This window comes from Carex rostrata, chromosome 22, assembly GCF_964058835.1.
Source record: "Carex rostrata chromosome 22, lpCarRost1.2, whole genome shotgun sequence".
NCBI classification, from domain to species: Eukaryota; Viridiplantae; Streptophyta; class Magnoliopsida; order Poales; family Cyperaceae; genus Carex; species Carex rostrata.
This window is the reverse complement of record NC_135939.1, coordinates 7,392,472-7,408,569: the sequence shown is the minus strand read 5'-3', so window position 1 is coordinate 7,408,569 and position 16,098 is coordinate 7,392,472. Positions and strand designations below refer to the sequence as shown.

The 16,098-nt window shown below is 33.7% G+C and overlaps 2 protein-coding genes across 3 annotated transcripts; both read left to right on the top strand.

Annotated features, from left to right (window-relative positions):
- The first annotated feature begins 6,269 nt into the window (after nt 1-6,269).
- Nucleotides 6,270-9,040, top strand: LOC144574447 (putative thylakoidal processing peptidase 2, chloroplastic). Of its 2 annotated transcripts, none has more exons than XM_078324417.1 (6): nt 6,270-7,419; nt 7,529-7,597; nt 7,704-7,772; nt 7,870-7,956; nt 8,300-8,367; nt 8,549-9,040. In XM_078324417.1, exons 1-6 carry the CDS (start codon nt 6,559-6,561, stop codon nt 8,655-8,657), a joined length of 1,263 nt encoding a protein of 420 aa, XP_078180543.1. In that variant the 5' UTR covers nt 6,270-6,558; the 3' UTR covers nt 8,658-9,040. The 2 variants fall into 2 exon arrangements, 1 of the variants encoding a protein (XP_078180543.1); XR_013518218.1 differs by having other exon boundaries at nt 6,275-7,419; nt 7,870-8,026; nt 8,549-8,604.
- A 1,091-nt stretch (nt 9,041-10,131) lies between these two features.
- On the top strand, nt 10,132-14,194 carry LOC144574111 (golgin). Its single transcript, XM_078323974.1, has 12 exons — nt 10,132-10,199; nt 10,283-10,345; nt 10,437-10,484; nt 10,565-10,657; nt 11,035-11,121; nt 11,224-11,817; nt 12,130-12,603; nt 12,812-12,873; nt 12,965-13,052; nt 13,136-13,215; nt 13,683-13,916; nt 13,998-14,194. The coding sequence occupies exons 1-12, from the start codon at nt 10,155-10,157 to the stop codon at nt 14,029-14,031; spliced, it is 1,902 nt and encodes a 633-aa protein (XP_078180100.1). The 5' UTR covers nt 10,132-10,154; the 3' UTR covers nt 14,032-14,194.
- The last annotated feature ends 1,904 nt before the right edge of the window (nt 14,195-16,098 follow it).

Genomic DNA, 16,098 nt, shown 5'->3' with positions numbered 1-16,098 from the left:
ACATTTTTCTGAATTTTTTTACTATTTATTAAGCCACTTTGAAAACAGCTGATCCAACGGTGGCTTCTGATGTTACTGTTTTGTTAAGCCACCGTTGGATCAGTGATTTTAAAAGTGGCTTAATAAATAGTAAAAAAATTCAGAAAAATGTAAAATTTGGTCTCCAAGCACAGTTTAATATGGAGAACAACTTGAACGGTTCGGATCGACATTTTGAACTTTGAAAATTGAAAAACGAATTAGTAGCACCAAAGCTCGGAAACTACCACTTTAATCTTAGCCAACCTCTATATATATATATATATATATATATATTTCATTTTTCAAACAAATACGAAATTATTTAAAATCTAAATACATGAGTTGAAAATTATTGGTTGAACGCGCGTTTTCGAACGTTCACCTTTTTGTAATTTTTTAAAATTTAACACTTGATCCAGACAACATTTCTCAAGGCATGTGTTCAAATCTTAGACCTAATTTTTTTTATTTTTATGTTTCAAATATAGCACTGTTGTTATTCTTTGCAAAAAGTTGGTTAATATTTTTTCTAGCGTGGAATAGTGTATGCTTAACAATGAAGGATTTCTCTAGTCAACGAGAGAACGCTTGCATCAAACTTTAATGGTTAAATAAACAATAATTAGTCTGCTTGACTTCAAATAATTAGTTTCATTTATAGACCGTGTTTAATAATATAATAATAAAATAATAAGAGGCCGAGTAAATTTTTTGTTTTACATTTAATTAGTAGGTTCACTGTTCCGGATTATGATCATAATTAATTGGTCCTTTGTAAGTCTCTCCCTGCTACAATATGTTGGAAAAACTTTAAATAATTATTTTTAGAGAAATATTTATCCTATGTGGGCAGTAAACCATAGTGACAGGATTTGGGTATAACTCGTGTTTAATTTGCGTACTAAATATTTTTTTGATGTTTTCGAACTGAACCCCGAATAAAACACAAAAACACTTACAATACGTTTTATTCGCGAATAAAACGCGAGTCATGTACTATTCGCGAGAAAAATGCCAAAAATTGTTTGTGTTTTTAAATTTTTTTTTTAACTTTCTTTTTCTTGCTGGAGTTTTTTTTTGGCTTTCTTATTGTACCGAATCATTCCCGAATTATATTCGAATCACGACATTTTGAACTTTTTGTTTGTCACCATGCAGTGAACTAGTGACAATATTAGAAGGAATATCAAATAAAATAAATAAAGTATTTTATATTTTAGATGTATTAAAAGTACTATAAAATATTTTTTCTTATGATATTTTATGACTGTATAAAAAAAAAAAGATTATTTCTTGATTTTTTACTAGAAAAAAAATAAAAAATGTTTTGGATCTTAATTATTGATCCTGGTTCAAAATTCATTTATGGGTAAATAAATAAATTATCGTTGTCCTTCTAGCACATTCAAATTCAAAGATACTTCATTTATTTGCAAAAAAAAATGATTTGACATCATTCGACAGAGCCGAATGTCAAATCATTTTTTTTTCAAAAATGAATGGAGTATCTTAGAATTTGAATATACTAGAAAGACAACGATAATTTTTTTATTTACCCATAAATACTTTTGGATCAATAACTGAGATCCAAAACATTTTTTATTTTTTTCCAGTACACATCAATAAATAGTTTAATTTATTTTACAACAGCAAAAAATTATGTGCAAAAAATATTTCGTAGTACTTCTAGAACATCTAAATTATAAGATGTTTCTTCTAGTATATTAAAATTATAAATTCTTGGACCGTTCAAAAACAGTGATTTTGTATCTATATTGAAACATAGTAAAAGATTTTAAAAAAATTATAAAATTTGATCTCCAAGTATATTTTAATATAGATATGATGTTGAACAGTTTGAATTTGAATTAATAACTTGAATTTTAAAAATTAAGATATAAAATATAAAAATATGATGAGATATAAATGATACGAGGTATTGAAACATTTTTACGTAGTTTTCATATGTTTAGATTTAAATTATAGGTGTTGTAAGCTCCGTACGAATTGACTTCCTACACGTATGATTTATGATTTATGGAAAGAAACCTTAAAAATCAACATTTTCTTTTCTGTTTGTCTTTAAAAAGAAAAAGAAAATTGGCAGTAACCGGGTCTCTATCTCTATCTCTATATATCTGTAATTAAATGAGAAAAGGTTATTGTCCACAGGTTTTTGTCCACGGTTTGTCCACAACTAACGAATTAGTCTACTTCTAACGAATTTTATCCGATTCCTCCGACCTTCCTTTATAAGAAGTTTCCTTTTTAATTTCTGATCTGTTCTTCAGATCTCTCCTCTCTCTCACCTCTCATCTCTGCTCTCATCTCTCCTCTCTCTGTCACCTCTCATCTCTCATCTCTCTGAACTCTCGCCTCTCATCTCCTCTCTCTGTCACCTCTCTCTGTCACCTCTCATCTCTCCTCTCATCTCTCCTCTCTCTCACCTCTCATCTCTCCTCTCTCTGTCATCTCGCCTCTGATCTCTCCTCTCTCTCATCTCTCTACCGACGGCCGCAACGGCAACGAGAGTGGATAAGAAAGAGATGATCGGATCTCACCTCTCGACTCTCATCTCTCCTCTCTCTGTCCTCTAATATGACAGATGAGCAACGCGACGGTGATCGATGAGAAGGTGTTGAATGAGTGCTTGAACGAGATCTCTCGTGCGTTGCTACAATAAGATGTACAATTCTGTATGGTGAGAGAGATGCAAACGAGATCTCTCGTGTCGAATCATCCAGCAGGTTGGTGATGATTTAATTTAAATTGAGGGAATATGTATTTGATTATATCCTTTAATTGGAATCTTTGATTATCTTGTTCAATTTGGTTTATAAGATACTATTGGGTAATTTTGTGCATAAATTTTTCAGATGTAGGTCTTATGAATTATTAATTGGGTGAATTTCCCTTATTACTGTAGATTCTGAAAGAAAACTATATTAGAATAGTCCTTATTTATATCAACCGTGACTATTTCATGTACCTGCCTAGGTAAACTAATTGTGTCAAATCTATGTTTTTATATCCTGCACTTCTTAGGTGATATAGAGTATTTATCTGTTAATTTTATTGTATTGCCTCGTTAGTTTTACAGTATTCATCTTGTCATTTTACAGTATTCATCTTGTGAAAATCTAGAGAAAAATAGATGATAGAGATGTCATATGGAGTACTGATTTGTTAATTTTACAGTATTGCCTTGTTAATTTTTACAGTATTCATCTTGTCATTTTACAGTATTCATCTTTTGGAAATCTGGAAGAAAGAGATAATAGAGAGGTGATATGGAGTATTGATCTGTTAATTTTATAGTATTGCACCGTTAATTTTACAGTATTCATCTTGTCATTTTATAGTATTCATCTTGTGGAAATATGGAGGAAAGAGATGATAGAAAGGCGATATGGAGTATTGATTTGTTAATTTTACAGTATTCATCTTGTAATTTTACAGTATTCATCTTGTAAAAATATGGAAGAAAGAGAAGATAGAGATGCTTCTTACTCATCCAAACAAAATTCAATTGAAGATTCTACTGTATACAAGATTCAATTGTAAATTTTACTGTGTAAAAGATTCAATTTTACAGTATACAAGATTCAATTTTACAGTATACAAGATTCAATTTTACAATATACAAGATTCAATTTTACAGTATACAAGATTCAACCCAGTGCGGACGCTAATAACTAACTCTAACTGCCAATAACTTCCTATAACTGTAATTTCCGAAAGTACAGTTTGAAAGTACATTTATTTTGTCCTGTTGTGCAAGTTGCAATCTTTTTCTAACTATCATGGGACCACTTCAAATAGTTGCTGAATGTTTTGTGATTAACTGATATATTTTATGTGATATATTGTATAATTATACAATATGTAGAAGTAATTTTACAGTTTTCGCGCAAGTCAAAGCTGTAGACAAATAGTGAACAAAAGGCTGTGGACAATTAGACGCTTCCAATTAAATAGCACATGTGTGATTATTATAGTCGTCGATATCTCCTAAGAAAAATCATAAAAGATCCTGTCTGAACGTCACTGCTTGCATCATCTCTCGAGTCTCGCCAAACCAATCAATCCTCCTCTTATTCTGTTTCTGTTGAGAAAAAGCCAAATTATAAGTATAACGTTTGACATAATATAATATCTTTTGTTTGTTCCACCGGTCAACATTTACGAACGGGTTCCAGCGGATTTCCACGTCAATCAGATCCGATTTGGTTCAATACTACCCCAATCTACACCGTCCGATTAATCTAATATGTTTTATTAACGGTTCACAAATTAAATTAAATCTAATAATTAAAAAATGTTAGAGAGGAATGGAAAAATATTCGCGTGTGAAAAAATAAATATTTGAACAAGTCATATATGTTTATTTCAAAAATAGGAGAAATGTAAAAATATTTGTGTCCTAATCTGTACAGACGGTGTGAGAAATTTCTATTGAAAAATAATATATTCTGAGTGTTTAATATTGACTGAATGATTTATGAATAATTTCACCTTTCGATTTACTATTTAATTTTTTTAATTTATTATTAAAATTATCAAAAATAATTTGAACTACAAAACTACGAAAAAGAGACCGCATTTCGTCGGACGGTTGATTACACTGGCAGGTGGTCCCTATCTATTTGCTGTCAGCACGAACTTTCAACGAATGCACCCGGCGCAGCCTTCCAATACTATTCCAGCCAACGATTACACTGCCAGGTGAAGGGAACTTTCCTGGAAGCAATCCAACTTAAAAAGCAAGAAGAAGAAACAGCGATAGAATAAGGTTCAGCTGTCAACATAGCTCCACGCCCCCACCGTATTAATTGGAGCAGTTAAAGTAAATTAGTTAAATTATCTGGGAGTTGATTAAAATTGCCCTGCTAAATTCATCGTTATATCCGAAATGCCCTCGTCGGTGAAATATTTTTACGGAGTTGGTTTGGCTTTATGCAGCCTACAAACCATACGGATTCTGTAATCAGTGCGCTGCATGGAGTTAAAACTGCTCTGTTAAATTGATTGCCCAATTAGTCCAGGATACTGGGACCAGAAGTTGCATTTGATTTCACACAAGGTGGTTGGATCTCTTTGCAAAACCTTTACTTTTTGTCACTCTGAAATATTTACAAAACAATCCAGCCGAATAAGATTTTATAGCTTGCTAAGCATGGTCAGAATACAATCCAGTCAAAGATTATTTAAATTGAAACTGTGATTGCACAATTAATACAAAACATAATTACAAACTAAAAGCATATAACAAATTTATAAGTGGACCTAAGGAGAGTTCACCACCGTTGTATTAAAAAAGATTTTTTTTTTTTAATAAACCAACTTTCACCTCACTATTTGCATTAAAAAGATTAAAACTTTTACAAACCAAGTCCCAACTTTCATCTCAACTTTTCAAATTCCCAACAAATTAAACGTTAACTGTGCAGACTGTTTAGTTAAACATACTTTCATGACGCTATTTTTAATCAATTGAATGCATAGTAGGCTAATTTGTGAATTTTTGTGTATGTATTCCACTTTAGAAATTACTAGTATATTATTTATATATTTTTGAAAAATACATTTTTTTTAAAATTATTGTTATTAGACCTACATCTATATTATTGTTATTTTTTGAGAAAAAAAACCAAAGGGACATAATAGCATTAGTTTTTTTTTTCCGTGAAATAAAATTCACATGGTTTTCCTTTACCTTTTACAAATTCACACTGATGGATTATAGGCCAGTTCAAGATTCTCTTACCTTTTACGTTGCTGAATTGATTGAAATCACTTCATGAATCTAGTCAAATGGAACTTATTATATTGTTAATTTGTTATGTTACTGAAATATTTTTCTATTATAAATTATCATTATATTAACAATTTTCAGTTGTAATATAAGTTTGGTTCCTGCATTATTAAAGATCAATAGTTGAATCTATTAATTATATTATTTGAGATTCGAATCTAAATAATTTGCGAATCAATTTCGAACAAATTATACTCAGTGTGAATTTAATTTGAATAAGATTCGAACCTAACTAATTTGATTCGTTTCAGAACAAATTAATTTCATTCGACGAACTACAAACTATTTGTTCCGCCCTACGCCCCTACATCTACGTGTGACCTTTACCCGCGCAATTTTCTGGGAAGCCCAGTGGTGACCTTGTAAATATAAAGCAAAACTGTGGTATTTGATTACATTCTCTCCAAATAAAACCACAACCTGTTCCCATTTCTATTCTGTTTCTTTCTTTTTCCTCCATTCAACGCCGCCTCGCAAACGCAAACCCTCCCCTCTTCTCTCCGAGCTCCCTCCTCCATCGAGAGGATCGGCTCGGAAACTAAATCCTAACCCCAATCCGAGCCGATTAGCGCTCAGCCTAACTCCATCTCTCTTTAGCCTCTGCAATTCCCCTTTCCTTTTCCCGATCCTTCCGTTTCCTCTTCACCGATGGTTTTCAATATCTGATCTTCTTCCCCAGTCCACTGTTTCTATTATTTCTCCATTTCATAAAATTCCTACTCATGGCGATCCGAATGACTGTATCCTTCTCTGGATATGTTGCTCAGAACCTGGCAGCCCGGTGCTCCGCCGCCGCGGCCGGCGGCGGCGGCGGTTCCTGTCGCCTCTTCAGTGACGTAACCCGCCCCTTCACCCATCTCTTCTCAGCAACACACCGATCAGACCCGGATACACCTGACCGATCCACCCCTAATTCCCGCAATTCCTCGAAGAATTTACCCTTCAATCCTTCCTACAAACTTTTCTCCTCTTCTGCCTCTGGAGAGAATTCTATGACAGCGGCCGTGTCAACTCTCACGGTGGAATTCCTTTCTGCTGTCTCCAGGTCCGGATCTGGTTCCAAGTCTTCGCATCCAGGTGGATTTTCAGGGCTTGGTGTCTCTCCTTCTCTGAGCTCTTCTTTCCAGCCTTCTTCTCTCCTTCCTTTCTTGCAATCTTCCAAGTGGTTTCCTTGTAGTGAGTGCGTCCCTGGGTCACTGAGTAGCGGGCCCCTTGACAAGGGAGGAACCTGTAGCAGTAACAGTAGCGGTAATTGTTGTAGTAAAGACCAGTTTGTGGTGGCTTCTGCAATGGCCTCTACTGCAGCAGGAGCAAAAGAAGTTTGTCCTGTTGCTAAGCAACCAACTGTTGGTGGTGTTAACAAGGGTCATGGTCCCTTGGCCGGAACAGATCGGTTTTATGGGGAAACCAGCGGGAGCTGGCTGTCCAAATTGGTGCATTCCTGTTCAGATGATGCAAAGACAGTTTTTGCAGCAGTTACTGTGCCGTTGTTGTCTGGTGCGTCATTGGCTGAACCGAGGTCGATTCCTTCGAGGTCTATGTACCCCACATTTGATGTAGGGGATCGAATTCTGGCTGAGAAGGTAAATAATTTTTGTATATGGTTCTCTTCTGAATTTTACTCCTTAATTTATATTACTTTCTGGTATTGTTTTGATGGCAAACTTAATTGATTGGGTGTTGGTATTTCAGGTTTCATATATCTTCAGAGAGCCTGAGATCACAGACATTGTGATCTTTAGAGCGCCTACAGTTCTACAGGTATGAACTTTTTACTCCCTTTTGATTGATGTTGTATTTTCATGGCAGTTTGTATTGTGTATTATAGTATATTATCTTACCATTTGTGTCTTTTTGGTATTCACAGAGATTTGGTTACAGCTCCAGTGATGTCTTCATCAAGAGAGTTGTCGCCAAGGCTGGAGATGTAGTAGAAGTAAGTCATCAGACCATTTGCAATTTTTCTGGTAAAATTAATTTAAACTGAATGTTATTTGTACTAACGAGTACTTCCTTTTAATGTTATATCTTAGGTACGAGATGGTAAATTATTTGTCAATGGTGTTGAACAAGATGAAGATTTTGTGCTGGAGCCACTGAAGTACACTATGGCCCCAGTGGTATGACTACTGCACATTTAGAACTGTTATTAATTTAGGTCGAACCAATTCTAGGCATGTCTAAATGTTGGTAAGTAATACATTCCCCTCAATCATAAGTTTGTTTGCACATTTTCTATGTCGCAGCAGACTATTGTTGGTAAGCCTCAAATTTTACAGTTAGAAACCCGCACAAACAAAAATTCAACATGATTAGTGCAAAGTATCAGAATCAGATAGGGTACTTCTGTAGCTGGTAACCCGTACTGTATCACAATAGGGCAACATGACTCTTATCTCTCTTGAGAAAAAAATGATCTATTTTTTTTAATAAATTTGCTGATAATATTATGAATTTATGCAGCTTGTGCCAGAAGGGTGCGTCTTTGTGTTGGGAGACAACCGCAACCACAGCTTTGACTCTCACAACTGGTACTACTTTTTACTCTGTATTTTTTTTATTCTCTTCAAGGACTTAAAAATCCCAAAAATTTTATATCAGCTTTATGCCCCTGGAAAACATGACAAATGTTATCTATGCTTTATCTCAGAAAAAATAATAAAGAATGTTGTGTTATGTATGCCTAATATTTTACTCTCGGTGTAATTTCAGGGGCTCGCTACCAGTGAAGAACATTATAGGCAGGTCTGTACTTCGGTATTGGCCACCTTCTAAAATTTCAGATACGATCTACTATGAACCAAGAGCTGCGGTCTCATAGCAAAGGCTTCCTTTGTGCCTGGGTCCCATCTTCTGACAACTGGAGCTCTGCTCCATCATGATCGCTTATTTTTCTGTTTTTGTGTCAAAGCCTCTTTTTCCTCTTTTCTCCTATGAAGGCTTAACATTGCCTATTGGATTTGTGAATGGTTAGGTGCTTGATTCGAGCATTTTGCTCGCTTTTTTGGTAATTAATTTTTTTTGTTGTTTTAAAAGCAGCAGCCGGTAAGATTTTGTAATGTTGGACGGTCCTATGTATTTAAGTGCTGCTTCGAGCCTGTTGTTATAAGCCGAACTTCTTTTTATAAATTTTATATGTAAAAACCTGCTCCAAAAAAGAAAAAAAAATTATAAATGAAAAGGAAAAAAAGAGGTAAAAAACAAGTATTATATATAGCCTTTATTGTCTTTCTTTGTTAATTTTAATGCCAATCTGTGGGTATTTTCTATTTACTGTTATGATGTTCTAACTTCTCTAAGTGCGAGATTTTAATTTTGATCTTCTTTAGTTTTTGTATATGTAAGAGTGGAAATAGTTTGTTATGAAGAGTTATGATGTTGTCTTTATATCCGTAACTTGCGATAGTGAGATGTCAGCTGCGAGGCATCGCATAAATTTTAAATATTTTTTTGTTTATACATTTTTGTGCTTCCAAATCAAACGTGCATAGTTTTCGTCTTTGACCGAAATTTTTATTTGTAGCATAAAAAAAATAAAAAAATAAACCAAAACGTTCTAAATTTGAGGGATTTTCACATTTATTTGGGTTGTACAACCAATCTACGGCTCATTTACGGGGATCGCAGATTGGTTTAAAGGTCTTTCCAAAGCACGAAAAATACACTATAATATTAAATATATTTAAAGTTTTGAGGATCTCTAAATTAATCTGCAGTCCATTTATATCCTTTATAAATGGATCGCAGATTAACTGTGCGGTCCGGATAAATATAGAAATCTCTCAAATTTATGGTGTTTTGATTTTTTATTTTATTATTATGGTATTTAAAAAAAATTCGGTCTTTGAGCACTCTAAAATCAATTGGGCTCTAATTTTTCTGTTCTCTCTGTCTCAATCGTTGATACTTGATATATCATCGCTTGTTAGTTACCCGTTATTGCTTCTTACGCGGCAACGATTTGATTAATTCTACCTGACGAGAAACATTCATTTTGCCCTCTGGAAAAATTAAAATCTGGAGCTGTAAAGGAATAGAAGTATATCATGTACCGCGGCGCCCCTTCAGAACAAACATCACAGCGGGTTCTACTGTTACTGTTATTTGTTTTGGGAAGAAACTAAATAAAAAGAATAGACGGCCCAAGATGGCCCAAAACATTGTCCCAGCCTACCGGGATAGCAATTTGGCGCAATGGTCGATGACGGCCCAATATGGCCCAAAACATTGTCCCAGCCTACCGGGATAACAATTTGGCGCAATTGACCATTGCTTAAGCGTAATACAGCAGCAGCAAGCCAGCATTCGGCAAAGAGAAATGGCGCGCCTCTCTCGGCTCTGCGCTCTTATCTCTACCTCACTCGTTAGTATTATAAGCTGTTTCCTTTTATCATGAATCAATTTATCATTCCCTTCTCTTTATATTTTCAATCGCTTTCTTCCTAGGAAACAGGCACTTGCGTTCGATCTGGAGTATCCGAGAAGCGGCTCCTCCTCTCCCTATCCACCGTAGTTCCTATCTTCTACTCAATTTCTTCAGTTTTGATCTTCTCTGTTTTACCTCACAATTCAAGGTAATTTTTGTTTAATTTATTTTCAGGTTTACAAGGAGATCAAGAAATTGTGCCAACTCCAGGATTTGAAAGATGTAATATTCTCACACATGAATTCTTTTTATTTCAAAAAGTTATCTGGATTTTTTGTTGATAATTTGTTTTCTTATGATAGGGAACTCCAGTTATTGCACACAGTTGTGTTGTGCAAGCGGAGAAAGCTTTTCAAGGAAAAAACACATGCTTGGCTAACATTATTCTTACTATGGTATACATAAAGCCTTTCCATTTCGTGCTTAAATGTCCTTCTTGTAATGTCACGAGAACGATGAACATTTCATCATATTTTCTTATTTCTGCATTTGAAATTTATCCTCTTTTTTGGGCTTTAATATCTGTTTGCACTATTGTGGGTAAACTAAACATAAATTAACAACCATTGGTTATAACTTATACTTGCATTAGGTTGAACTTGAAGGAGATTGGTAGTGCCATACTGGTGCTGTTTATGTACTGTACTGGTATTGAGTAATACAGGACTTGTTGATCTGAAAGGTTTATTTCATGATAGCAATTGTTGTATTATATGAAATTTATGATTGGTTTGTTATTTATTATCAATTTAGACGATCTGCCTTTTTTCAGGTTAGTTTCTTTGAACATGACAGTGAATTTGTTCGACATCTAACTGCAAATATACTCTTTACGATATCCACTTCCCTAGTCGAAGCTGTATGGTTTTTATTCATTTTCAAATACTTGATTCTTCATCATTACATCCTTCTATAGATTTTCGGCAGAGCAAGTACATAATCTTATTTGTCACTGTTGCAGGATGGAATATGGGTTAAATTTCTACTGTTCATATGGATAGTTCTTGCAAATACTATATCGAGTATCTGCAGACATGCCTCGTCATGCTGTCTACTTAAAGATACTCCTCTCTTTACAGAAATTATAAAACATAATATACCTCTACTGGGCATGGCTAGTTCTGAAGTGGAAAGCTTTGTTTCAGTTCTCCAATTAACACATGCAAATCTAACATCCAAAACTGTCCTGGGCCTTTTTCAAGTGCTCCATCAAATGGTGAAATATATAATAAACAAAGCAACTCAAGGAGGAGAGCTTGAAGACAAGTTTATCTTGCTCTCGGTAAAATTTCTTCAGAATTTACCGTGGGATTTTTACGGCAAGATTGATTTTGGTTCGTCAAAGTTCAAATCTGTTCTTTCAGGATGTATACTTCAGTTTGTGTGCTCGTTAGTTCAGAAAAATGATTTCGAGGATTCACAAAATTGCTCAATTGAAGTATCGAATTTGTATTTGGAACTTGGCAACATTGTGCCGAAATTTCTGTCTTGCTTCTTTGGCTTGTCAGATGAAGGTGACAAGGGCCTTGTTCAATATATGAGACATAAAACTCTGGTAAGTTCTAAGCTTGTTCATACCAATCAGAGGCTACAAGTTAACCTTATATAAATTAGAGATTTCATTTGGTTTCTTATACTGATAAAGTTGAGAATAAAAAGGTACCAGTTAGGTCTTGTACCTGCAGAGATTTGCTTAGAAAAAAAAAAAAGACTTTATTCTTTATGTTTATTCTTGTTTTGGTTGATCAACATTTCAAAACTAATGGAATTGTTCAGGTCAGTGCCATACAATTCATGTCTTATTTTCAACTCCTGTTTAAGTTTTGGGAGGAAGAAAACTATGTGTATTTATTTTTTATTTTTGTAGATGCTAATGATAAGGCTAAACTTCAATGCATATGAAATAGACATCTCCTGCATTGTTTTGTGGCTTAGGCTTCTCAAGCAATATTTCCCTGATCTTGTATACAAGCCTTTCTCGAATTACATTATCACCCCCAATTGTTGTTTGGAAGAGTCGCCATTCTTCTTGAGTTGCTCTGATGAGTTGGTATCTCAAAATCTACAAAGTCGGCATTTGCAAAGACAAGCTTTGTTACTTTTCTTCAAGTGCTGTTTTGGACTTATTAAAGCAAGCAATGGAATTGAGAAAGAACAGTGTTTGTGTGGGAAAAATACTTCTTTGATTGATTCTGGCACAAAAATTTGCTGTTGTTGCTGTAGTAACACCGGTTTGTCGGAGATTTCAGATTGGTTGAAATGTGCTTTTGTTTGTCAAGCGGATACTTTGAAGTCTCCTATAGATTTCGGTTTATCCTTCATCCAGCTTTTCATGGATGAGGTATGGGCCTCTTTTGTTTTAATGTATGCCCCTTCATATCAATTTAATTCCTAATATGTGATTTAAAATAAAGGAATCCCAGTATATGAAATTTTATGTAGTAAACTGGCATTGTTCATCTACATTTGTTAGTTTGAAGCAAATTCTTCTTTTGCATTTCTTTATACTGGAAACTTTTTCTATTGATTTATTTAACAAAGTGGTGCAGGATGATATGCTGTTTTGTATGCTCTTACAATTTCTAGATGCCTCTGTAGTGGCCTTTCAAATGTAAGTTCTCTACAGTTCCATTAGAAGGATTCCAGATCAAAAGATAATGTGCTTATTTTTCTTTTTCTTTTTTTCTTTTTCTATTTCACAGAGAAAGTAAGTGGGCATGTTATAATGAGCTTCATCTTCTGTCAAGCATTATTAATCCAGTTTGTCTCTTTCACATACTACTCTTCTCAGTAAGTATATAAATGAATTGGCAATATCTTGTATTCTAAAAAATTTTAGCACATCTGAGAGTAATTTTTGTTCTAATTTTCAGCTCAAGTATGATCACATGGTGCTCGTTGATTATCTCATATCTAAAGACACTGGCGTTCTTTGTGCCCGATACTTGTTAAGGCACGTCATTTACTCCTATACGGTCAATAATGAAAAAAGAATGCTGATTTCACTTCAACACTTATACTGTTGACACAACACCATTCAATTTATTCGCTGTTGCCCTCGATGTTTCTCCTCTAACAAGCAATTATTATTTGTTTTCTATACTATAGGGTTTTCTTTCCTTACCATATTTAAAAAAGAATTCAATGCATTAGTATGTTAAATTTATCTGGGAAGCAAGATAGCACATGAAGAGATTTGTGGAAACAATACTGCATAAGATATTTAGGAAATTATTTAGAAGGGTGAATTGTCCTCTAATTTAAAATGGTATGTTGCTGTGTCAATATAAAATATGTTGTGCGAATATCACCTCCCGTGAAAAAAGTTTGCTATATCCCCTATGTGCTCTATTTTGGCATGATGGATCTGAAATAGCTGCTCTTATTTATTTGTTTTTTTTTTTTAATAATTTCCTTTAGGTGCTTAAGGTTTGTATCACAATCATGGCAAAGCTTTGCCAAATTTTCTACATCTGAATCAGAAGTAACTGGTGTAAGTAGCAAAAGACGAAAGCTCTCTGATGAAGATGGTGCTTTTACAAGAAGTAAAGCTTTTGGAGACGCAAAAGAATGCTTAATTTCTTTGAAGAACAAGTTGGAGGAACTCTGTAGGAAAAACTTGTTTCCTTATAACCCAAAGGCTCTTCTTAGAAGGTAATTCACTCAAATAAAATAATGTTCTCTCTACATTTATGTTTCTGTTTGCATTATTTGATTGGCTACTTTCTTATGCAGCTTGTCTAGATTTCAAGAACTATGTGGAGAATGATGCAGCATTTTTCTAAAAGTACTTTTGTTTCATTTTGGTTAAATCATAGATCCAGAGATGTGATTTATTGTAATTTCTCCCTTGTGACTTTCTCGACAGATTACTAATTAGGTCCTTTTTGTTGTTCCTTAAAATTTTCCATAAAATAGTAATATTCTTCTCAGCTTTATTGTAGTCTCAGACTATATAGTATATACTGCCACCACATGCTGGTATGGTGTGAGTCCGGTCAGCATGTACCAGGAGAATACAGTACCACTGGACACTAATACTTTTTAATTTTTTTTTTCTACATTCTGTTGCTTCTTTTGCCCATAGGTTAAGTAAAATTCCTTAGTAAAGCTTTCATAAACCTCAGTTTGAAATTTTTTTTCTTTGTAATTCTAGTTATACCAGTATCAGCATCCTCTTTTGCAATTTGTTGTCATTATAGTGAGGGTCTGCCATTACTTGTATATGTATTGTTTTAGCAAGGCTCAGGTGCTATTGATAGCATAAGAGCTTCGTGCTATGGTCTCAAAAATGAGTGTTCTAAATAGCGCGTTATAGCGCCGCTGTAGCATTAATACACGCTATTTGAGCTACGGACGCTATAGCGGTAATAGCGGTCCGCTATAGCGCATAGCGTGTAGCGCAAATAGCGCGCGTTGTGCAACATGAGCTGTTTTTTTTTTCAATTTATATGGGCTTTAAAATAAATAAATGGTGAAAATATTGTTTAATTTTGATGAATATTACATTATATCAAATTCAAGTCCGCTATAATAAATTTTTCATTTTGCCCTTGTTTTTTTTTAACTGATGATAAATTAAATAAATAATTTCTAAATTATGGAAATTTTAGGGACTAACAAGAATTTCTTCAAGGATCATCTGTTTATTTTACTATAAGTACGAATTATTTTTTCTTTTCAATTTCTAGGTTATTTTGAAATTTAAATAGAAAAAAAAGATAAATTATGTTATGATGTTGAAGATATTTTGAATAGAAAAAGATCGATAGTTTATGATATTTTGAGTCGCAATTTGGACTTTGTATTGGTTCAATATGAATATTATAATTTTTTAACCAATTTGGTATTATTTATTGTTCTATGAGACTAAATAATGTTGATATTTAGTATAAATATATAATATAATTTTTATAAAAATAAAAAAAAGCTCTGTGGCAAAGCTTTCGCTATAGCGACGCTATTCACTATAGCTTTTTTTGGAGGCTCCCCGCTATGTCGCGATAAATGCTATTTAGAACCTTGCAAAAATCTATCGTATAAACTTCAATTAAGTAGCTCAATAAATTGTTTATATAATGAACTTGTAGATACCAATTTTTACTATTATTTATGATTTATGAACCATCTTTCATAAATCATAAAAAATAATAAAAATTGATATTCTACAAATTCATTATATAAACAATTTACTAAACTACTTAATCGAAGTTTGAAGTTTATTTGATAGGTTTTTAAACCGTAGCACGGAATGCCTTATGCTATGCATAGCACCTTAGCCTTGCTCTCTCTCTCTCTCTCTTTTTTATTAGCTCCAGGAAGTATTTTGATAGGTCTCCTATGATGCATGCGGAGTATCCAGCGTGCGCTCGATGCTTGAGCTACTTGTTTTAGCAGAGCCAGTTTCGACCGCAGCAGTGATACTCAGGTTTTTAACCACTCCACGAACATAGATGCCCCAACTGTGGAGCTGACAAAGAAAATTGTTTTTTCTCCTTTTTTTTCCCCATATAATTCCCATATAAGGGATAAATATGTTGATTACAAAGTAATTTGGAAACTGTGAAAATTAACAATAAGTTTTTCAATTAAAAAAATGTAATTAAAAAAGAATTACTCATTCTTCAAGTGATTTGGAAAATTAATGATTTTGTTTTATCAGCCATTTAGTGGTGGCTATATAATTTGCAAAATTCACCAAATATGATTGTCAAATTCTGTTTTTAATCTATAGGTTTTCACAGTTGTCAAATATGTTAATTGTTTATATCTTTCTTCCATATAATCACAGGCACTAGACATGCATCATATCAATAGCTCAAGTACTCTTTGATCT